General features: G+C 31.8%; 1 protein-coding gene across 1 annotated transcript; it reads right to left on the bottom strand.

The window, feature by feature from the left end:
• Window positions 1-15,898: 15,898 nt before the first annotated feature.
• LOC25492296 (alcohol-forming fatty acyl-CoA reductase) lies at window positions 15,899-25,332 on the bottom strand. The gene is made up of 10 exons (XM_013600388.3): window positions 25,079-25,332; window positions 24,862-24,965; window positions 22,019-22,221; window positions 21,813-21,913; window positions 21,486-21,678; window positions 19,485-19,646; window positions 18,328-18,409; window positions 17,581-17,850; window positions 17,150-17,277; window positions 15,899-16,495 (listed from the first exon to the last, which is right to left on the bottom strand). The coding sequence occupies exons 1-10, from the start codon at window positions 25,155-25,157 to the stop codon at window positions 16,342-16,344; spliced, it is 1,476 nt and encodes a 491-aa protein (XP_013455842.1). The 5' UTR covers window positions 25,158-25,332; the 3' UTR covers window positions 15,899-16,341.
• Between the last annotated feature and the right edge of the window lie 1,200 nt (window positions 25,333-26,532).

Raw genomic sequence — 26,532 nt, 5'->3', positions numbered from 1 at the left:
TCCAAGGAGTATCCGTGCTTCATAGGTTGTAGGTATAAATCTCGACCGTTTGAATATAAAGCGATGATCTTATTTTCTTATTAAGTAACCTAATGGCTGAACTCATACGATATAAGTTTGAGGAAGCGAGAAATTTAGGGTTTGAACCTGACCTAATACATACCAATGTTCATGGAGTTATCAAGCAAGTTGTACATAGAGAGCAAAAATCAACATTTGGGATAGTTTAAAAATAATTTAATGACACTGTAATTCGAAGTGTCCAATTTCAAATCCACATTCAGGATTGATAACACATTTTTTTTTTGAAAGAAGGGATTGATAAGACATGTAACTTAGTAATATTTGTATTTGATTGAATTTGGCTCTCATGATATCAGTTGCCTACACTACTCAGATTATGCACTAAAAAAATCAATTGTAAATGATTTCAGTTGTCGATTTATATCATATGGTTAAAACAAGTAATTTTAAGACGTATAATAACGAGTGACGTTGACGCACACTTTTATTGCATATAATCCAAATCTCTATTGATAGACATGTTATACTAAACATTCACTCTCTTATTTTTTGTAGTTTTTTTTTTGGCAAATTTATTTTTTCAGTCTTTTTTTGAAGGTTCATTTTTACAGGTTTCATTCAGTAATAAAATCCGTTGTTTGTTGGATATTTTTAAAGCTGCTAGTTAATAAAATCCTTCAAAAAAATGTACCAGGTGCTAATAATTTTAAAAATAAGAAAGAATTATAGGTACATATAGAGTTCACTTTAGTGACATTCAAAGTGCTACCCTTCAAATGAAGGTGCTCTATGGTCTATTAATGGTGTAAGAAACTTATAGAACACTACTTTATCATCAAAATATCTAAAGACATAAAGTATAGTATTTAACTTTCTAACTAGGGACATGTTTGGTATAAGAAAACAAGGACACGTTGTGTCAAAGAAAAAAAGCAAGAACACGTGGCAATAGATTAATCTAAACATAGGTCATAGGTGGCAATATGGCACTTTAAGGAAATCAATGTATTTTAGTAATTTAGTACTCATCACCGACCAATTAATATGCAACAAACGATCATATAGGTCAAATTATAAGACCTTATTAAATTTGACGTGTTGTTAGGGTGAACCAACAAATGGGCACATGACAATAATTCACTATTATTTCTCTCCAACTGTACACACTTATGTATATCGATTCAAGAAAAAATGCTGGCAAAATAAATGGGTCCTGCTGTGCTGATCGACCAAGAATAGGTAATAGGACAACTATCCAAAAAAAGCTATTTTTCAATTAAACCCTAATTTTCATGCAAAATGCTAAAATTAATATATCCTCGACCTTGCGCAAAACTTGGAACATTTTCCCATGTAGACCCTTATTTAGGCATTTGTTTGGAGGTGACGGTTAGAATATAATGGTCATAGCTTCAATGTGTCTATCATGGTCCCATGATTGACAACCATCGATCAAGAGCTACTTGACAAGCTTTGATACTTGAAATTTATTTATCCTAAAAAACAGAAACAAATAACATTTCATTACTTAAAATGTGTCTAATACATCTTCGTGGATCAATTATAATTTGGAAATTAGTTGATAATCTAGCCGTCTAATAAATACAAACCATCTATTATTTCTCTCCATTTGTACACACTTACGTATATGATTCGTAGATTCAAACCATCTAATCACTCTTGATTTTGTTTATATTTCCTGTCGTCGTGGAATCTTAAGTTTCTTTCTTTCGGTGGTCGTCTGGTGCTTCTGAAGTTTGTCCTATCCTCTCTGCCGGTTTACTTTATTTCCTTTTTCAAAGCCCCTGCATGTATAATTTCTTCTATTGACTCTATTTTAAAAAAATAATAAAAATAAAAATGGGGGGGGGGGGGGGGGGGGGGGGGGGGTGAAGATAACAGGAAAATAACTTGGATAAATTGGGAGTCAATTTGTACTCCAAAGGAGATTGGAGGGTTGGGGGTTAGGCGGGTGGGTGCTTTAAATATCGCTCTGTTAGGGAAGTGGTGTTGGAGGATGTTGGTTGATAAGGATGGTCTGTGGTACTGAGTCTTGAAAGCTCGGTACGGGGAGGAGGGAGGGCATCTGAAAGAGGGAGGCAGCCATTCAGGGCCGTCACTAAGAATTCGGAGGCTCGGCTCTAGGAATGAAAACAGGCCAATGATAAAATCAAAACGTATTTTGTTTAAAAGAGCAATGTTCTATTTATATTTTTTAAAAGATAAATATAAGGTGCCGTATATGCGGTACAGCCAAAGGTGAAAATGACTACTGTATACATGAGGAACCCCCACCTAACACCAAAAGCAAGAGGACCTAATTCTAATAGGCCTAAAAGGCTAAAACAAGGGGACAGATAATGGCTGGGGGTATTAAAAAAAATTGGAGGGCAGTAGTACTAGTGGGTATTAAAAAAAAATTGAGGCCCATGATTGGGGGAGGCCCAGCACTGTTGAGCTATTTGCACCCCGTCAGGGCCGGGCCTGCAGCCATTGCACGGCTTGATGGCATTCCTTATGTAGGATTCTTGAGGGGGTTGGTGAGGGAGTAGGAAACTGGTTTGAAAATAACACTTGTAGGGTGGTCGGGGATGGATGGGATACTTTATTCTGGCATGACATTTGTGTAGGGGAAATTCCTTTGAAAATAAAATTTTCCCGACTTTATGATTTGGCCTTGAATAAGGAGAGTTTGGCGGTGTATATGATGTGGATCTTGGGAGCGGATGGTGAAGGGGGAGGTATGTGGCGTCGGCGTTTATTGGCTTGGGAGGAGGAGAGTGTGAGGGAGTGTGTTGTTTTACTTCATAACGTTGTTTTGCAGGAAAATGCCCATGACGTGTAGAGGTGGTCTTTAGACCCTGTTCATGGCTACTCGGTGCGGGGAGCATATTGCTTTCTCACTAACTTCGGCGAGTTACTGGATAGGAATCAGGTAGACAACATATGGTATAATAACATTCCTTCAAAGGTGTCTTTGTTTGTGTGGCGCTTTCTTCGCAATAGAATTCCAACAAAAGACAACTTGGTTCAACGGCGCATCCTTCATCATGATGATGGGGCGTGTGTGTCAGGTTGTGGGAACACAGAAACGATGACACATCTTTTTTTAGGCTGTCATATTTTCAGCTCTCTATGGTCCCACGTGTGGCTTTGGTTGGGGATCTCTTCCGTTTTTTTTAGTGACCTCCAACAACATTTTGCTCAAGTTACTAATACGGCGGGGTTGCCTAGATTCACTCATTCATTCTTCACAGTCATTTGGTTTGCCTCTATTTGGGTTATTTGGAAGGAAAGGAATCACCGTGTATTCCAAAACATGGCTTCTAATTCTTCAATTCTTATCGAAAAGGTTAAACTCTACTCTTTTTTATGGCTGAAATAAAAACAGACGACATTTAGTTACAGCTATCATGATTGGTAGAAACATCCGCTTCTTTGTATGGGTATCCACTTGTATGTTTTCATGTCGATTGTGTTGTCTTTGTGTTTTGCACCTTGAGTTTGTAAATACTCTTGTGTGGTTTGCCTTTTGCACGATTTGTGCGGGGTAAATCACATTTGTTAATATATCATTTTAGTTTATTAAAAAAAAAAAAAAGTAAATCAAACATGCACACATGTTATACTTTTGTATATATATTAAAAATAAAACCAAAAAAAATCTACTTAGAGATAGAAAGATTCAAGGTGGTAATGGACTAATGGTGAGGACCTCCATTGTGACAAGATTTTACCAAAACATTTCGAAGAGAAGCTTGGTGGAGAGTGAATTAGTGAGTCACTAACAAGGGAGCAAAGTTTGTAAATTGGATTAAATAGTCATTCGTTGGAATTGCACGACAAGGAGTGTCGTGCATATCAGCATTTCTCTAAATAGAAGGCGAACCGAACACGAAACATGGGGCATGTTGGTGATAACGGCTTTGAACATTTTAGTGCTAGTTAATAATTACTCCTAGTTTGATCTTCTTAAAACAAATTACTGCAGTTCGATAGTATATATTACTACTATATATCAATAATCATTAACCACAATATTTTAATTTTTGAGAGGAACAACAATATTAATATTGATAGCATTAAATATATTACATGTATAGCCATATAAAATAATGGATCATGTTAACTTGTTCCCTAAAAAAATTAATAGTGGGAGGATGGGGTCAGTGCCACTCCCTGTCGACACCCCTCAATCCGTCACTGGTTATGGGAAATCATTTTTCCTTATAACCCTCGACACTACAAGAGAATATGTGATTAGCTACGACATTAATGGTAGCTATATCCTAGCTAACTTCTAGCAAAAGTCATTCAGCTACCATTTTAGGTCAAATGCATCTAAAGGTCCTTTAAGTTTTTCGTTTTTTTCCAAAGTCGTCCTTTAAGTTTCAAAAGTCTCAAACAAGTCCTTTTAGTTTTTGAATCGTTTCAAACAAGTCCTTTTAGTTTTTGAATCGTTTCAAACAAGTCCTTTTAGAGGATGATGGTGATGATTCAGATGATAGCAACAAAGAGCATTATCCACCATTTGACATGCCTAAAAAGATGACTAATTTTAAGTGGGTGTTAGGCGCCAAATTTGGTACCAAAGATGAGTTCAAGGAAGCAATTACCAACTATGGTATCTACAATAGGACTTGTTTGAAACAATTCAAAAACTAAAAGGACTTGTTTGGGACCTTTGAAATTTAAAGGATCACTTTGGGAAAAATGAAAAACTTAAAAGAACTTTAGATGCATTTGACCACTATTTTACTGTGAATTAGCTGTCATGTTGATCCTAGCATGGATTGGGTGGCAAATTATCTAGGAAAATGTTTACTAGTTAATTTGCAACTAATTTTAATAATATCCTAGCTAAATTCCAACCAATACGTAGTAAAATAATGTTCAAATGTTTATGTTCATAACTATATAGCTACAGTGAAAACAAGCAATTCCGTAGCAAATCTATAGTTAAAAATTTGTATAAAATTTTAGAATTTTAATATTCTTACACATATAAATTAGGATTCACAAAACATACACACACATTTGAATGGATACACTTCCTTGGTTGGGTTAATAGTGCTTTTCACCCCTGTAATATATGTCATTTCCGATTTTCGCCTCTATAAAATTTTCGGTTTGATTTTCACCCTCGTAAAATTTTTATTTTCCGGAAAACACCCTTAATAGGCCATTCAAAAACCAAAATTTCTTGAAAAAAAATTCTGAAAATGGCCTATTAGGGGTGTTTTCCGGAAAATAAAAATTTTACAAGGGTGCAAATCAAACCGAAAATTTTATAGAGGCAAAAACCGAAAATGACATATATTACAAGGGTGAAAAACACTATTAACCCAATAAATAAACAGGCTTTTACTGCAAAGTAGAACAAACAATAAGATAATTTCTCATGCTCAATTCAAACACTCCTATTCTCTGTTTTACATAGCCAAATATATAGAGATATCAATTTTATTAGGATAAAAAAGAATCAAAAAGCAATCTTAATTAATAGGAATCAGCTCAGAATTACAATCACAAGATCCAACATAGTTGTGGCTAACATAGAGTTTTCTTTCATAATATAATATTACAATTATTTTAAATCGCATTAGTAATATTACACTTTTCTACTTCTATCTAATCATAATTTCCTTAACTTCAATACAAAAAAAAACATAAATTATGTATAAAAAAATACAAATTGCATCCTATTGGCTAAGTTCCTCATGTCTGTTATTGCATACCTGATGACAACATAATCAACATATCAAGAATTAGAAAAAAGCTAAGATGTGTAATCTCCACCAATGAAAGAACAATTTAGACAAGTAACTTCAAAAATAGCTTAGAGCATATACAAAAACAATTTAGCTTTATTTTATCATTTGCTATAGAACTAGCTTATGTAACCTTATACATAGGTGCTTATCATGAAAAGTACTTGTGCTATAAGCTCCGAATAAGATGTTTATCTAAACAGACTCTAACTGAATAGTTCTCCAAAGTTTGATGCAGCATAACAACAACTCACACTTGCTCCAAGGGAATTTCAACATTGAATAACACATCAGAAATTCAAATCAAAATAAGTTGAGCAGACAAATTTCTAGGTTGCGGAGGAATGAATTGAACTAGAAACAATACGTAGTCAACAAGAAAACTCAAAAGGATACGAGATGAAGATGCACCAAGGGGGTGTTTCTTATTACAATCATCTGAGATGGGCAGCAACAATTTCACATATTGAGATTCTAGTTTCCTGAATAGAAAAGAAACAAAAATGAGCATAATTTACAAACATTAAAGGCAAAGACAACCAACTATAATAGGCTGGCACAAAATTCGTAGGCAGAAATACTTATTCAATAAAAGATTGCTGAAAGACGAAAAGCAAACAACCACAACAGAAACAAACCTGAAATCATCTGAAAATTCATTCGAGAGAGCAAAAACGTCTTCCTTGTGGAAAGAAAGGATAGCTAAGAAACATGCAAACCGAAAAACAATTGCTAGTTGACCTATACTTTAATATAACACTTACAAGAACATCAAAATGCCACGATTCAGGACCGACGAGTTGACCATTACTGAAAAAATGGATATAATAAACGAGAAAGAAGGTCAAACAAATTCTGTATCGAAATGAGATCAAAGACATGCTTGCCTCTGAGGAAGTCTTATCTCTTTTTGACAATCACTGAATTGCTTAACACCATTGGGTTTCTTTATGGCTTGGTTCCTTGTTAACAATTTGCTCCATTTTGATAGCAAAACCCTTGCCCTTGCCCTTGTACGGTTGAATGCTTTTAAGCTACTTCATAAGCTAATTGAGTTATCACATTGCTACAGCTTAGATCCCGCAGCAAGTACAAGCTGAAAAATCCAAATCAAAAAAAGAAAAATTAAGGAAGTACTTTCACCAAAGAGCCAAACAAAGTAAAAATAGCAATTTGACTAAACAACTGAACATGCCAAGCTTCTGGCTGAGATCACCAAGACTGCGTCAGATACACCGACAATAACAATTTGAAACAATCTGAAGTTATATACTAATTTAACAAGTTTCTCAACAAATTACAAATCTACATTTCAAGAAAAATTCAAGCAATCGTAAAACATAGAAAATCAGTCAAACTTTTCAAATGGTAGAATGAGGGTTGGAGAATTCAAAATCTCTCCGATCTCACTCATTTCCAAGAACAGTCAAAATACACTATGTGAATTCAAATATTTAAACTAGTTAGCAAGCACTTTATGAGGAAGTGTTAAATTCATACTTGTCATCTTGCATGTAAGGAACTCGTAATATGAACTCATATTACGAGTTCCATATTACGAGTTCCTTACATGCAAGATGGCAAGTATGAATTTAACACTTCCTCATAAAGTGCTTGCTAACTAGTTTAAATATTTCAATGTTCTGGTAAGTGTCGTTTCTTGTTTGTTCTAATTTGATATTGCGGTAATATCTTAGGATGTAGCATTGCACAAAATTCTATATGGCTTAATTTTGAGAAAGAGATAGAGTATAACAAGCTGAATGGGAAAGAGATGGTTCCATCTTTTGTGAAATTCTATATGCATCGGTTGGTATATATATATGTCAATTTTCTTGTAGTGTCTTAATTTTTTGCCTTAAAAAAACATCCTTAATTTTTTATTTCCACATTCAACACTAGTACTATGTCATACACCGTTAATTTGAAGGAAACATAGGACGATTCTCCCCTTTTGTTAAAATTTTCAAAGTGTGATAAATGTAATACGCAGGTTAGTAATTTTTTATGTCTCTGTAGCATGCAACATGATATCTAATGATTTTGGTAATAAACCTGACACTTACAATTGGACATTAACATATTTTAATTTAGATTTAACCTCTCAAGCTATATCCTGCTGCAACTATAAGACAATTCGTCCTATATTTCCTTGAAATTAGAAGAGTGTATTGATGGTCGGATATATCAAGTGTACCAAATCGTTTACCAAGTAATAAAGGGATAAGTAGAGTATCGTATCCACAAGAATTGTCGTTTCATCCAAACAATTCGCGTTACTTATTTTTGTAGGTTGACAATATAAAAGTTAGGTTGCAATATTTATTTGTTTGCAACACAGCAAGTTTACATGTTTTTGGTTGCAGAAAAGTAAGCGGCGGTTAGGATTCTTCGAATCCCCCCTGTTTATATTGTTGGATATTAAGTAACAGTAATGTCGCGTTTATTTATCTTAGGTAGACTATACAAGTGATGAGGCAGTTGGGACGTTACTAACCTAATTTGGTATATCCCTCCGATGGCTAACTGCACCTGCTGATCACACGATGATCCACTGCATCTAGGTTGCCAAGAGAGCCTACATCATTCTCCGCCACAACATCATCATCAGGAAAAGCAGGAGCCACAAAGCAAGCTCCATCCTCCATCAAACCCAAACCTTGCGATGAACAGTAACTGCATTTGTTAATCTGAAAATAGGAAACAAGATAATTAGTGAGGATACAACAGAAGGTTTAGTTGAACTGATGTTTTCGCAGACAAACATGTTCGATGACGAACTTATATACAAATGTCAAACACTACTCCATATTGCATCTGTAATAAGGGTTGTATACTTCATAATATTTATCTATCAACAAATAAATAAAGTTCAAATATTGAATGACATAAGAGCTTGAGTTTAGAATAAGCTAGCAGAAGTATTAAACGAGAAAATATACTATAATCAAAAAAACTTATCAGACTACTGGTAATAATATTCTTATCATACTACTAAACTTTAACATACTAAAAAAGAGAATTGAGAATAGACTCATAACACGTCTGCTAACATTCATTTCATACTAAAAGTACTTGAAACTACAGAATGGGGGCAATGGGAACTTGTTCTCTAGTTTCATAACACATTCTAGAAAAATTATTGCATCATTCACAGTTCTTTCCCATCTAGACATTACAAAAGTAAACTGCACTTCAAACGAGCATACACATGTGACAGAATGCTATAGAAGATGCGTCATCAAACAATCACATAAAAATTGAATCAATTCTAAGTACAAAAATTACATAAAAATCTAATCAAAGGCACCAAAAGACATCCTTTGACAATCACAACATCTATAATCGATCATTCATATAAACAAAAAAAGATATTTCTAATTCGACCAATGCTAATTGCAAAAAGTTCCCATCAACAACCACTTATATATAAGAAATTGCGTACCATCATCAGAGTGTGGGCTACCGGTGGACGCAAGGATGGTATCCTTTCAAACACGATTACCTAACACAATCTCATATAAGAACGATGTATATAGGAAAATGCTTATTATTATACCATGAAAAGTTAGTGAGCAATACATACCTCAAAAACTAGAGGGCCCCCTATTAATATATGCTCACCAGGCTTCTCCATCTTCCCTTTCAGATCTTCAAGGGGTCCATGGATGTGATCATAGACAACTTTTGCCCAGTTGATATTATCAAAAATCTCCAAGTCTTCGACTAACCTCCAAATACTTTTACGGAAATATTAATGTTGCTGGAGCACAGCAACAATTGGTCCACCAAATAATGCAACATCAATTTTTTAAACCATAATATTCTCTCCTCATCATCTACTATCATATCTCTAAGGATTTGTTTCAAATATTTTGGTTGCAAGCTTTCTCTTCCAACTAAATGTTCATATTTAAAGATTTCTATAAATTCGGGTATTTAACTATCTTTAGAAAAACATTTATATGCATTTCCGTCATCTTTGATGCCAAGTACATCCGCTACCTCCTTGGTGCAAAAACATAACAATGTTTGGTCGTTAACGACAAAACACCGGTTTTTTGTGTCATAAAATGTGCACAATGTTGAATCCAGAGTTGCAGAACACTGTCTTGCATGATTGACTTGTACAAGTTTATGAAAAACCGAGTTTTTCATTAACATTTTTTTTTAGTTGTTAGCTTAAGGTAAGTAATCATACTCAGGCTGCCTGCAACCTTAATAGGCTTCCTAGTTTTATCTTACAAAAGGAAAGTAACGATATATGACTAAAGATGCTAAATTTCGTCTCAAATCCACAGGAAAAATCAAAGAAAATGTCACAAAATTGTTTAACTAACACAAATGAAATCAACAAACAGTAAACGTACGTACATCAATTCAACCATTTTAGTATATGTAGATAATATGATTGGTATATAGATTAACGTTGATGCAAAGTACATCCGCTACCTCCTTGGTGCAAAAACATAACGATGTTTGGTTGTTAAAGACAAACCACCGGTTTTTTGTGTCATAAAATGTGCATAGTGTTGAATCCAGAGGTCCAGAACCCTGTTTTGCATGATTTGATTTAAATAAAAGTTGCGTGAGTTAATTAAGACAACAAAGTTCGTTAATTTTTCACATTGGAATTTTTTTTTCGACAACATAAAAAAACATATGTAATACTAAAACAAAATTAACCCAAATCAAGAACACAACTAGGGTTTCATAGTTTCCACATTCTCTTTAACATATCTCGACACGAAAATATAACCCACATCTCCCTAACCCTAACCCTAAATGGTGATGTGGGTTTTATTTTCGAGTCAATATATGCTAAAGAGAATGTGGAAACTATGAAACCCTAGTTGTGTTCTTGATTTGGGTTAATTTTGTTTTAGTATTACATATGCTTTTCAATGTTGTCGAAAAAAAAATTCAATGTGAAAAATTAACGAATTTTGTTGTCTTAATTAACTCATGCAACTATTATTTGAATCAAATCATGCAATACAGGGTTCTGGACCTCTGGATTCAACACTATGCACATTTTATGACACAAAAAACCGGTGGTTTATCTTTAACGACCAAACATCGTTATGTTTTTGCACCAAGGAGGTAGCGAATGTACTTGGCATCAATTTTAATCCATTTATACCAATCATATTATCTATATATATACTAAAATCTTTGAATTTATATACGTATGTTTACTGTTTGTTGATGTGATTTGTGTTAGTTAAACAATTTTGTGACATTTTCTTTGATTTTTCATGTGGATTTGAGACGGAATTTAGCATCTTTAATCATATATCGTTCCTTTCCTTTTGTAGGATAAAACTAGGCAACCTATTAAGGTTGTAGGCAGCCTGGGTAGAATTACTGACCTTGAGCTAACAACTGAAAAAATAATGTTAATGGAAAGCTCGGTTTTTCATAAACTTGTACAAGTCAATCATGCAAGACAGGGTTTTGCACCTCTGGATTCAACACTGTGCACATTTTATGACACAAAAAACTGGTGTTTTGTCTTTAACGACCAAACATCGTTATGTTTTTGCACCAAGGAGGTAGCAGATGTACTTGACATCAAAGATGAGGGAAATGCATATAATTTTTTTTCGAAAGATAGTCAAATACCCGAATTTTCAGAAATCCTAAAAAATGAACATTTAGTTGGAAGAGAAAGCTTGCAACCAAAAGATTTGAAACAAATCCTTATAGATATGAGAGTAGATGATTAGGAGAGAAAATTATGGTTTAAAAAATTGATGTCGTATTATTTTGTGGACCAATTGTTGTTGTGCTCCAACAACATCAAATATCTCCGTAAAAGTATTTGGAGGTTACTCGAAAACTTGGAGATTTTTTATAATATCAACTGGGCAAAAGTTTTCCATGATCACATCCATGAAGTCCTTGGAGATCTGAAAGAAAACATGGAGAAACCTGATGAGCATATATTCACAGGGGGCCCTCTAGCTTTTGAGGTATGTAATGCTCACTAACTTTTCATTGTATAATAATTAGCATTTTCCTATATACATCGTTCTTATATGAGATTGGGTTAGGCAATCGTGTTTGAAAGGATACTATCCTTGCGTCCACCGGTAGTACCACACTCTGATGATCCTCCCATACATAAGTACAAATCCCTAAGGAAGCCGAATTGGTTGGAGCTGGCCACACTCAGCCCCGAGACGGAATGCAATTTCTTATAGATAAGTGGTTGTTGATGGGAACTTTTTGCAATTATCATTGGTCAATTGATAATTATCTTTATTTGTTTATATGAATGATCGATTATAGATATTGTGATTGTCAAAGGATGTCTTTTGGTGCCTTCGATTAGATTTTTTATGTGATTTTTGTACTTAGAATTGGTTCGTTGAATATTATCATTCTTCATTTATTTGAATGCTTCAATATTAACTATCTTCCTAAGTGATTGTTTGATGATGCATCTTCTGTAGCATTCGGACATGTGTGTATGCTCGTTTGAAGTGTAGTTTACTTTATGTAATGTCTAGATGGGAAGGAACTGTGAATGATGCAAGAATTTTTCTTAAATGTGTTATGAAACCTAAGAACAAGTTTCCATTGCCTCCAGTCTGTAGTTTCAAATACTTTTAGTATGAAATGAATATTAGCACGCGTGTTAGGTGGCTATTCCCAATTCTCTTTTATCAGTATGTTAAGCTTTAGTAGTATGATAAGAATATTTTACTAGTAGTCTGATAAGTTTTTCTTATTATAGTATATTTTCTCGTTTAATACCTCTGCTAGCTTATTCCAAACTCAAGCTCTTATGTCATTCAATATTTGAACTTCATTTCTTTTTTGATAGATAAATATTATGTAGTATACAACCTTTATTACAGATGCAATATGGAGTAGTGTTTGACATTGATATATAAGTTCGTCATCGAACATGTTTGTCTGAGAAAGCATCGGTTCAACTAAACCTTCTGTTGTATCCTGACTAATTATCTTGTTTCCTATTTTCAGATTAACAAATGCAGCTACTACTCATCGCAAGGTTTGGGTTTGATGGAGGTTTGGGTTTGGGTTGCGTGAGTTAACTCACGCCGAAATTAACGTCTGCGTGAGTTAACTCACGCAGGTTCTGTTTTTGCATTTTCAGCATGTAAGTACTAAATTTATTTGGGTACATGAAACATCATCATCACGTATGCAAAGTACACCATGTCCAGGTTTCATTCTTTGCATAGATGATGATGATGTTTCATGTACCCAAATAAAATAGAAACATTGTTATGTCCAACATGTTTAAGAATGAAACCAGGATATGGTGTACTTTGCATACGTGATGATGATGTTTCATGTGCCCAAATAAATCTAGTACTTACATTGTGAAAATGCAAAAACAGAACCTGCGTGAGTTAACTCACGCAGATGTTTATTTTAGCATGAGTTAACTCACGCAGCGTGAGTTAAGTCACGCATGTGTAAAAACTAAGTCACGTATTTTTTATACTTGTGTTAGTTAACTAACGTGTAGGAGTATTTTGGTCAGTTTGGTTGGATGGGAGCGAAACTTGCTGGGAGAAGAGCAGAATTCCACATACAATCTAAGGGAACGCTCATCGAAATACAATTGGGCCTAACTATTGCTAGCCTGACAATTTTTGTATGATGGAGAAAACGTTGATATTGTATTATGACATTAAAAAAAAAATACCACCTATAATTATTATAAAACAACATCATATATATATATATATATATATATATATATATATATATATATATATATATATATATGTTGTTCCTTTTAAAATTAAATACTTCTTAGGGTCTCAATTATAAGCAACATTTAAAAAAAAATTAGGTTCATTAAATAATTATTGTATTTAATCTATATTACACACCAAATATATTAGTTATTCAATTAATCCAAAAAATGATTTTTTTTCTATTTATAATTGAGACCTGCTGGGAAAAATAAATATTGTGTCTAGCATAAAAATGATTTCCACCTAACATTTCTCAAAATATAAACAACACCACTAAAATAGAACTTTAAATTACAAATTAAAAATCAGTTAAATCACATTAAAATATACAACACCACTACAATAGAAATAGTATTTGAAACTATTAAAAGTACTTACTTTAATTTGTTTGTCAAAAATATTTGATCATAGTATATACTTAAATTCATATATCATTTTATATACAATTAAACACATAGAAAAAAAGTTTTCATGAACTTAGCTCAGTTAGTAAGGACAATGCATAATAATATATGTAAGATCTGGGGTTCGAACCCCGGACAGTCGGACACCACCAAAATACATTAATAGCATCTTTCCACTTGTAATAATAATAACAGCAGTAATTACTTAAATATATGTTATGCAGTCTGCATACATGTTATATTTCGAAAGAGAAAATGAAAGAAAGATACAAAATAGGATAGAACTAAGTCATAAATTTTGTACCTTATTGTGAAAGCGGTGCGAGACAGTATTTGCATTTTCAGCTCATAAAAGAAGATAAATCTTAACATTTGGTTGAACTCTCATGTTATCTTCTCCAAAAAAACAATCAAACATACAAGCCACGTACATATATCCATTTTTAAGGTATATATAGAGAGAGACATAAAGAGAAGTTAGAAGGAGAAAATGGTCTTATCTTAAAGAAAATGGAGTATATACTACTTCCCAACGCCATTGTAGTTGTACTAGTGAATAAAAATCAAAACAGAAAAATGTGTCAATTAATTAATTAATGAGAGGAAAAAGTTGAACAATGAGTTTTTCCATACAAAACTGACACAAAAGAGTGTACCACAATTATTTCTTCAGAGGTTAAAACTTAAGTAACATGCGTCAATGTTCAAATGTAAATGGCAGGTTTTATTAATTATTATCAAAATTATAAAGAGAAACGGATAGAAATGTAACAAAAAAATATATAAATGGATAGAAGGAACATACACCATAATGGAGAAACCGTTTCCTCCCTTCTTAATGGTGAAAATATTAATTACCAAAATTCACAATGATGGATGATTTCACCTAGCACCAGAATTAATACGCACCTTCATGGTGGATAGAAAATGTTAGAGCACCCACATCCATGTCATCCATATGGGTGGTATAAATGGACTCCACTACTTAATACATTATATTATTTTACACTTTTTAATTATTTAAACCATTCACTTACATTTTCTAAATATTCGTACCACTCATCTAAAATTTTAAATGGTCCCATCAAACATCACAATATCTCTTACATTTATATTTTATACTCCCTCCGGTCCTATTTACAAGAGAAAATTGATTTTTTAGATACATTGAATAATGTATGTATCTAATCAAGAACCTAAACCAAATACATAAATTATTTAATGTATTTAAAAAGTAAATTGTTTCTTGTAAATAGGACAGGAGGGAGTATTATTTTTATCAAAGAAAACAGGAAAACTACCGTAGCAATGCACTACTACGGTGCCAAGAAAAAGCCTGCAATATTGCTATGGGGAAATTATTTATTATATACTATCAGAAAATGTATACTTGAGTCAAAAACAAAAATCATACAATGTATAATAACTTAAACTAATATTTTTTCCCATTATTATAAGATATTTAAGGTAAAGCATAATAACCTCATTGTCAGAGAAAGGAATTGTTATGCTGATAAATTGGCGATTATTGGTTTAACCACTAACTATTTGGTTTGGATGAATGACATTCCAATTCAAGCTAGAGCTGATTTCATTAGAAATTAAATAGGCTAGGTTTACCTTGCTATAGATTTGTAAATTTCTACAGGTTTAGGTCTATGTCCCCCTTTCTTCTTGTTTTGTTTGTTTCCTTTTTAATATATAGTTGACGCTCTTTGCATCAACAACCTTTATATTAAAAAAAATATAAAATTAATTAGAGGGAAGTTGAATGTATGAGAATATCACTTGTCAATTGTTATAATTAGAAAAACCTTACTTTTATATATAGAGTTTATTACTTAAATGTTGATATCATACATTGAATTATAGTAGAATAACATTTGATTATTACTTTAACATCATATAGAAAGAATGGTCGTGATTAAGAGATAATGAGAGAGAGAAAGTGATGTTATCCAACAAACCAAGCTGAAATAGTATTATATGAAATAGTTATATTTAAGAGAAAAGAAACATATATATGATATTTGATAATACACTTATCAATATTGATCAAACCTTTGAAATTAACATAATTGGCAGCTAGCTAACACAATTTAGACTACCATCAAGCAACACTAGTGTAATTCTTCCATCACAAATTTGAACTTAACAACATTATTCCAGTGATAAATGCTAATAACACTCTCTTTTGAGAACTCTATCTATCATTCACTATTTTATTGGTTTAAATTAATGTGGGACCTATACTTTGAAAATGAAGCTTGCATAAAGTGGTGGACATACATTGATTTCACCCAATAAAACAATGAATGCTAAAAAGAGCGCTTAAAAGCGCTTTTTGATACAATTCATATTCTTCCAGCATATATATGTATCTCATCATTTTATATGGTATCACTTTAGAATGTATTTAACGACGCCAGGGAGGTGAATGTTCAAGAAATAATCATCCCATTTGATCACTTTGGGATCAAAATAAAACAAATCTGTCTCCACCCCACCTTGTCTTGCTGCCATTCTCAACTTCTCTGTATTCATGTCATCAAATCTGCATGCCATAAACAATATGTTTAAGCTTATATATGCTTCAATAATAGCATCTCGGGATAGATAACCTTTAGAAATTGATTTAACTACTTAGAATTTAAATTAACCCTAATTAATCAACTCATCAAAACCGGCTTGTAATGATAATGCACGAAGCATATTTATCACCTAATACTTGGTGACCCAATGGATCTAAGATATACATTTTTAGAATTCTTGTTGGATTTAGCTCCACTAACTACAAAATCAGTCAACCCTTAAAAATATCAATTTGTAAGACGAGAAATGTCTCTCATTTATAAAGGTTAGGACTAGACATCTGAAGTGTGCCCTAAGTGACCTGACAGCGAGTAGTCTAATGAATCTTGGATGATATATATATATATATATATATATATATATATATATATACAAAATTTGGGTTGAGTGCATGCCACTTGGGTCAAATTCTAGCCTTGCTAAATCGGCTTATAGGGCGAGGGGTGTCTCTTACTTTTTAACATATTTTCAAGTCATATCTCATTAACATCAAAATCTTAATTTGACTTGTTAGATGACAATTTTCCACCACTTAAAAGTATTTAATTAAACATATCTATTCAAATATTTGATTCAAAACATAGATGAAACATATAGTCATTCTAATAATACTTACACGCCCTTGAAGAACAAGTAAGGCTTGTAGAGGTCTACCAGCCGCATAACAATTTGGATCTTCCTTTTGAGATCAAGATATGTCCCTTTGAAATACTGGCAAAGTGCAGTATTAGCTATCTCAAGTCCCTACCAAATGCAAAAAGTACATGAGACAAAATTAACTACTTTATATCCTTGTAAAATTTCTAAGGAAAAAATTGAGTGATTGTGAATTAGTGATCATGGCTTTAAATCGCGGTCTGCAAACGTAATATAAATGATTTTGTGGTCTCCATAATGGTATCCGACTGCGAATTTGAGTGTATCAGGTTGCATTTTTTTCCGTATTTTGCCACAATATAATAACTCGCACCATAACTGTGACCGCAATTTAAAACCATGTAAGTCATTATAAAAAATAAAGATATAGAATTAACTCTAGCTAGAAACCTTTAACATAAGAAGGTAACGAATGAACATGAATCTGCTGAAGCTGTCCATGTTGCTAAACACTGTAACTTTACCAACTTTAACAGGCTTTCCATCTTTGTTTATATATGGTTTTGCTTTGAAATGTCTAAAGCCAAATTCTTGAAGATCACTATACATAAGAGGTCTTCTAATAGAGGAACCAACATGATATATAGCATCGTTATTAGGATGATTTGCATGAGCTACAATGGCCACTAATATTGAATTCACCACCATGTCAGCTGGTATCTGATTATTGAATAAGTGGCATTTAAGATGAGACTAGAAAATTAATGGAGAAATTATAATTAGGAAGGGAAAATATAGATACAGTGACAAAATTTATCAAGAAAATTTCAAGACAGTTTATTTGTTAACACCTATGAAGCACGAACACTCCTCGGATTAGGTGTGTCCCAGTGTCGGACACGTGTCGTGTCCAATACCGACACGACACCAACACTTGTAATTACACCGAATTATGTGATATTTTCAAATTATTAGTTGTGTCGGCGTGTCAGTGTCTGTGTCGTGTCTGGTGTCTGTGTTCGTATCCGTGCTTCATAGGTTAACACCTTTCCTTAATTACACACCATTACTTCCCTTGATTTCCGCCAAATAACAAATTTAATTGGTTGAAAAATTTTCTTGATAAATTCTTAAATAAAACTCTCTAGATAAATAGCAATTAGGAATAAATACTATTGGTTTCATGTAGAACCTCACCACATCAACAATTGCATTAAGATCTCCAAGGAAGCATGTTAATTTTCCTTTCCCATAAGCTACAGCTAAACTGTCAATAGTCCTGTAATTAACAAGCACAAACATTGATATAAATTAGGTCTTATTTTTTCAATCAAGTCCTACTATAATTTTTTTTGAAATAGCACACATAAAAATTTGGCTACTATTAATATTCAAAGTTGGTCCTCAAATTTTTAGGTATATGAAAAATTAATAGTAGCACTTGATTGAAATAATTTTCAAATTTGGTCCTCTTGATTGAAAAGAAAAAAAAAATAGAAAGATATTGGTCATCAAATAAATTTATTTTTGGTCGTTTCCTAAAAGCTGTACAGAATACATCAACTTTTCCAAACCTATTTTTGTTTATATAATTTGGAACAAAGAGGCTATTTCTATCAAGTCCTACTATTAATTTTCATTTACCTAAAAATATCTCAACATTGAAGGTTCTAAAGTTAAAACAAAATAAAAACTTGGAGAATGTAAGTTTAGAATTGCAAGAGGGTAAAATTTAACATATGTTGATTTTGGATAAAAGTTTTTGTTTCATTCGATAATTTAAGTAAAGAATGGATTTTAAATGGTTGAGTTAATTTTAAGCAATTGGGGCGACGCAGAGGATCTGCAAGACCGTAAGTATATTTAAATGAAAAAAATACTACAAAACTGAAGGACATAAAACTTGATCAAGTTTCCTCAAAACAAAAACAAAAAAACTTGATCAAGTGTTATGGAAAAAATGAACAACCCTAATGGGTAAATAGGCAACAAATCAAAATTTGGTACACCACTTGCACAATCCAACGAGTCCACATACGGACATGAAACCAAATTATAAAAAAAATGAATTAGGTGTGTGTGCTGATGAGCATTGGACCTAGATTTTGATATATAACGACAAGAGGTTTGATGTTAAGATATTAACGAATTCACCAACCAACAATTTACTATGAATTATTGTCATAAACATAAATGGTTGAGTTAATTTTAAGTAATTTTCAATCAAGATTTTTTTTTTTTTACTAAATTGCGAAAAATTATTGAGTGACCAAAATTATTCATCATTTATAGTGAAATGATTAAGATAAACAATGAGATTAAGTTTAAAAAGGTAAATTTAAAGGAAATTATACCTTACACCTTCAGACCAACCAGGGAAAGGTTCTTTGAATGTACTGGTGACAATGGCTGGACGAATAATAACAACAGACAAGTTTCCTTTCAATTGCCCCACAAGCATTTCTCCCATTGCTTTTGTGAATACGTATGTGTTTGGCCATCCATATAATTTTGCCCTAGTTTGATTGTTCATAAAGTAAACTAAAATTGTTGTCCCAGAAACATAAACCAGTATTGATTGAAATTAAAGGTAGTGTACGTGCCAAATATCTAAGAATTTAAGGCTTTGTTTGTTTGTTTGTTTGGCCCAGAAAAACACTTTTGACTTCTCAAAATTGTTTTCTTCTATTTATGATAAGATAAGGGTCATGCTACCTTATGCCCTAAAAGCACATGTTAAGCAACTAAAAAGTAGAAGAATTTACAAATAGAAGAAAACAATTTTGAGAAACATTTTATTACGACTGCATTTGAATTTAATTTTACTTTAGGGCTCAAAATGTTAAGGGTCATACTATTTTGTTTAGGGTCTTGCTATTCAGTGCTCTCAGGGCAATGGTTAAAGAATTTATAAATAAAAATTTTGTCTTGAAAATATAATTTTTTTTTTAATCAGCAAATATTATTAAGCAGAGCTAGCATAAGGTGCACTTAACCCGCATAGGAGAAAAAAGAGTATACAGAAAGAGGAAAATATAAGATGTTACTTTTGATAAAGTAATGATTACACAACTTTTTCATAAAAACTTACTTGTTTTAAATTCTTAATCAATACCCTTGAGGCATTAGTTAGCATTCTCTTTTATTTTAATATCCTCTAAAAATATTGTTCTAAACAAAGTGGGAGATTGATAGGAAATTTTTTAAGGCAAAACAATAGTAAAGACAAAATTAAGAGATGTGGGTGCATCTCGTATGCCAATGGTGGTTAGTTGAATATATTTATTACTCCCTAGTCTTAAGATTGCAAAAATATCTTCTCTAGCCTTAAAATTTTGATTGGGACTAATTAATAGTACCAGTATAAGAGTGTCTCCAATCTATAAACACATGCACATATATATCATCTATTTTAGGACTATAAACACACTCCCCCACATATTTATTTGACGGAAAAATTGCAAAATCTCTTCTCTTCTCTCTTGAATTTATGTTCAGTTTAATCCATATTTATAAATCCAACTCATAAATTTATGTTGAGTGTCTATCTCGTCTTCTTATAATATATATATATATATATGCATGAGGATTGGGTACATAATCTTTGAATTTAAGGGTTTGTGCGAGAAAGTAGGAGGGTATAGGGTTTTTGATAAAACGAATGATAAAAGGAAAATTGAAATATATATATAAGGAGAGTTTTAGAGGGTTCAGCTAAATTCTTGATGTAACCTTCAAAACTAAAAATGTATCAACTACAAACATTTTTATGTCATACTCTACAAACAAAAAAAAAAAACTTCCATAATAGTTGAAATATTTCTCTTTTCCTCTAATCCCCCGGTATGTTTGACCCATGATCATGATTCATGAGTGAGTTCTAATATCTCTCTTCTTAAATATATCCAAGAGAGATGGGTTGTTCATGTTTGGTAAGAAATTATTTAAAATATTTAATGGAGCAAAGGCAAGCCTTGTGTCGATTAATTAACTACTACTATAATTAAGTTGGGTGTCAAGCTAATAAATCGGCCATTAAATTAGTCAATTTTTTTATAAAAAAAATGTTAGCACTAGTGTAATACTAAACAATCCACGAGTTTGTCCTTGTGAGCTTAGCTCAGTTAATATGAACAATGCATAATATATGCAAGGTCCGGGGTTCAAACCCCGACCACCATCAGAAAAACAATCCACGAGTTTGACTCGTGAAGTCACCAACTTTAAAGATAGTAAATGTCCCATTTCGACTTGAGAAATAGTCTCATAGCAGACCCAATTAGCCTAAGCCATAGCAATGGATAATTAGAAGAAAACAATTAAATAAATAATCCTAATTAATAATTTTCACAAACCTGCTAATACCCAAGTTCTTCATGGCCATTTTAATTTCATCCTCTGTTGCTCCCAGCTGTTGTAACTCACACAATTTATCTCGCACCACTTTCTCTTCTATGTCAACATCTAATCCATTCACACCATTTAAGGAGTGACCCAAGTGATATGGTTTCTCTAATATGAGCCCTTCTCCCTCCCCACATACATATGCTGAAATTAATTAGTTAAGGTACAATAATTATTGTGAGGCCCTTTCAAAATAAAAATATTGTGAGGCTAATTAATATTTTTCCTAACTTTTGTGATTGATATTGACATAAATTTATTTCTTATTACGTACTGACCTGTTGATACATGCACAAGAACCTTGAGTTTATTGCATTTTTTTGCAAAGTTTATAATATACTTAATCCCAAATGTATTTAGGCCCAAAGATATATCATACCTGCATAGAGATGAAAACAAAAAGTAAAATTGAATATAAAAAAAAGAATGAAGGAATAAAAAAATCTACTTTGGTAGAGTAATAAAAGCCTGATATTTTTAGTACCTTTCATCAAAGTTTGTATTTGCAGCTAAATTAACAATAACATCTATTTGATTGTGAATTTCTTCCTTTAGAATAGAATCTTCCAATCCCAAGTCTTCAAGAGAAATGTCCCCAGGTACTAGAGTCAACTTTTCCGAAAGAAATGTAGTAAAATTTGCCCCCAATTTTTCCTTTAGACATTTAAACAAGTCCTTTCCTATTATCTACATAACAAAATACATATTTAGTTAGCTTCAAGCTTCATTAACTATCAATGATTGAGAAAAATAGAAAAAAAAAATGATACCCCACCTTAGTTAATATATAAGCTGGTTTATTTAGTTTTAAGCATATTGTAAAGAATATTTACCTCTGTTGGTATAATTTCATTGATATATAAGGGTTAAAGTTTTAACTTCGAATTTATTCCGTTTCAAATATACATATTAAAAAGTTCTTCTTTTCAAAAATGTATTTTAAATCTCACTTAATATTTAAAATTATTGGGTCTGAGTTGATGAGAGATTATGAGGCTAAATAGTACAAAGAAACGAGAAATGAAATTTCACGACAGTGCAATATAGGTAACCATGCATGGATAATATGGTAAATAGAAAATGGTCTACGGGATAAACAAGTAATTACAAGGATGATGTGGTAAATAGAAAATGATTTGTGGGACAAACAAGTAGTTACAATTCAGTAATAGTTCAATTCTTAGCTTGCAAAATAAGGGTGGATCACTATATTAACATACCTACCGTGATATCAAACAGATTATACATTTTATATTTCAAAAAATAAGGGCTTAGTCATTGGCTAAAACAGACTCAATCTGAAGAAATATATCATCTTTCTTATTTTTACAACAAAATGATATATAGGGCTAGGCGTACCAACAGTACCCTAGAAACCAAACAAAACAAAAAAAGCAAACAAAAGGAAACAAAAAAGACTCCCACTGCCTACAACAACACCAGCAAAACCACACCAAGCCTACTATCCCAAAATCTCAGGGTACGTTCATCTAAATACATTTATGTCTAAGACCATCCATAATAATGGGTGTTTCACCTATTTATCACCACATTAAATAGGTATCTCTATTGTGGAGTATAATATATGGAGGAGGGTGGCTATGGAAGCATCCTCTCTCTCTCTCTCTTCAATTTTCATGGGTCCCATTTAATATATCTTAGTAAAATGAATAAAAAAAATTTAAAGAGACTAAAATGAAATATATTACCACAACAAAAAGTCCTTCCTAGCATAAGACATGCCAGAAGAAACAGAGTTTATACAATATTAACAAAGGTCACCAAATTGAAACGGCGACAGAAACAAACAAACAGACAAAAATTATCCAATGCCCAAAACAGTGAAGGGTGAAAAAGCCACCAGCCATGATAGTTGAGGTGATCAAGTGAAGGAAACTTCGCCTTCAACCACAAAAAAGGTAGCGACTTAATTTTATTAACCACCTTATTAAAAATGTAATGGTATAGAGTTATTTGTGGGGCCTAGTTAATAATTTATTTTGAGGGGTTGGATTAAAAAAAATTGGTGTTTATCAAATGTTACCGTAAAATTGATGACGTGAACATGGGGCCCATTTAAGCACTCAATATGGAGTGCTCGATTGTGGATGGTCTAACTATTGCTAACATGCTAATTTGGTATGATAAATAAAGAAAAGTTGATATTGTATTACGACACTATATATAACAACACCATATATAAATATAGTATTCCTTTCAAAAATAAATAATTAAATAAATATGGTGTTGAGCAGAAAACTTATTTCCACTTAACATTTCTCTTTCTCAAATTTAAGTTAGACTTTTAGTTCTCAAAATTTTAGACTCAAAAAATCAATTTAATTATAAATATATAATATAACGTGCTAGTTATAAATGTTTGTCCGGTTTAAATATTAGTCAAGATGAGGACTCATATGCTCTGTGGTTTGAACCTTAAGCTTAGCAAAACTTGATTTATTTTATTTTTATAAGCCATGTGCTATATATATTTTAAAATAAAAGAAAAAGGTTTTACTATTAAATTTGATTTAGACCTCTACATATGTTAGGTCGACTTTGCTTGGTAATAAGAATGTAAACATTATAACTTCAAGAGATGAAATTCAAATCTCATATGAAAGGGTTAAAAAATGGTTATTTGTGTGATTACTGTTATTAAAATTTTCTCCTTTACTAAATTTTTTAAACTACTATATAATAATAATAATGATAATAATAATAATAATAATGATAATAATAATAATAATAATAATAATAATAATAATAATAATAATAATAATAATAATAATAATAATAATAATAATAATGATGATAATAATATATACCTTTATATAAATGGAATACATGATTTTGTGATACCTTTTTCATTTCAAATTTTATCCTTGAGTTAAACTACATTATATTTACAATTTTATCCATTTTAATTTATGACTTAAATAATTAATAAAAAATATCAAATCTCATTAAAAAAACAACACCACTATAATATGAATTTTAATTTTAATTATTAATTAAAGAAAATTAAATCACATTAAACTATGAATAACACCACTTCAATTGAAATAATATTTTAGACTATTAAAGAGCTTATTTTAATTTGTGTCGCCAAAAATATTTGATCAGTAGAAAAGCAGATAGACGAACACGTTAATGTCCATCTTTCATCGATAATAACCATAGAAGTAGTAATTTCTTAATACTTATGGATACAAAGGGAAGAGTAAATGCCATGACTACATGCAGTCTGCAGACATTTTTTGTTTTGAAAGAAAGTACAAAATATAAATTTGGCCTGGCAGAGACACTGAGTTATCAATTTTGTACCTCATTGTGAAAGCGATGAGAAGCAGATTTTGCATCTGAAGCTCTTAAAAGAAGATAAAGCTTCTTAACATTTGGTTGAACTCTCAATATCTTCTCCAACAAAACTGTCAAACATACAAATCCAAGTACATAAGTGCACATATTATAGTACCATCTTTAAGGTACATAAAGAAGAAGAAGAAAAAACATTGAGAAATTAGAGGGTACTCATTCATACTTTTAGCAAGAAAACCAGTGGCACCAGTGATTAAAATGGTCTTATCTTGAAGAAAATGGAGTACACTTCCCAACTCCATTGTAGCAATAAAAACAAAAACAGAAAAAAGAAGAATAAAGTGTGTCAAATTAAGTATTTAATGAGAGGAAAAGGTTGAACAGTGAATTTTTCAGAGAAAACCGACACAAGAGAGTGGAGAAGTATAAGCCCATTTGGCCATTTCATATAAAGAGAAATCAAGTGGGAACAGCAATTATGAGATAGAGTATACGCAAGCTATTGGAATAGTGTTGATAGTTTAATTAATATCTTAGGTAGACTGAAGTAATTGCAATAGCAATAATTTCATTTCTATAATCTTTCTTGTGTTTTGTTGTTCAGGAAAATATTTAACCAATAAAAACCCAAATGTAATTTTCTTTTTAATTACTATTGTACACAGTTTTACCTACAAAATGCAGGTCAACAATATAAGTGAATATAGCAAGAGTCCTGTATTTGATGAAACATAACATGAAGATAAGTTTATAACTGGGGCAATCTTCATTTACAATTTGTTTGGGTAAGGTTTTCTTCATATCAAATACTATTCAAAATTCATCGGACTACTTGTTATCATATTATCTTTATTGTGCTACCTAAGTTACATTACAAATCTGTAATCTCTAATCCGATATGAGGGATGTGTTAAGACCACCATATTAAAAAATTATAATATTTTTCTTACAAAATCTAATTACGTCAACCAAAATTTTAAGAGTAATGTTGTAACATCTCAATATTTGTATACGCTATATATGTTGTTAATAATTTTCTTGATATATTAGAAAAAATGATATTTGTACAACCATTTTAGTTAGAGCTGTTAAAACAGGCCGGGTTTTATGAGCCAGCCCGTTTAACCCGATTAATTATAGGGCTTGGGCCTTAAATATTGAGCTCGAATTTTAATAGGGCTTTTTAGCCCGGCCCTAAAAAGCCCGGTACCCATTAGGGCTAATCCGAACGGGCCGCGGGTAGCCTGTTAGCCAGCATCACAAAAAAATCCTATAAATTATATATATATATATATTTCAAATCATTCTTTACTTAGTTGATTATCAAAGTAAAAAATAAAAGTGAAAATTCAATGAATTAACACATATGAATGTAATATAAAATTATATTTATTCGTTTCGTTATTTATAATTTTAAAGATCAAATATATAAATATCTATAACTTTTTTTTAGGGAAATAAATATCTATAACCATAACGTATCTAATTTATCTTTAAAAAAAAATTCCTCGCCGTTTTAGTTTACGGCTAGTGTACGAAAATGTTTATAATTTATTTTTGTGCTAGACATTATTTAAACATATTAAAAATTTATTTATAAAAAAATCTATAGAGTATTTTATAGTACTTTTTTATATAAAAAAAAATGTAATTTTTAATACGGACCGGCCCGTTAGC

Source organism: Medicago truncatula, chromosome 4 (assembly GCF_003473485.1).
Source record: "Medicago truncatula cultivar Jemalong A17 chromosome 4, MtrunA17r5.0-ANR, whole genome shotgun sequence".
Taxonomy (NCBI): domain Eukaryota; kingdom Viridiplantae; phylum Streptophyta; class Magnoliopsida; order Fabales; family Fabaceae; genus Medicago; species Medicago truncatula.
This window is presented reverse-complemented; position numbering and strand designations above follow the sequence as displayed.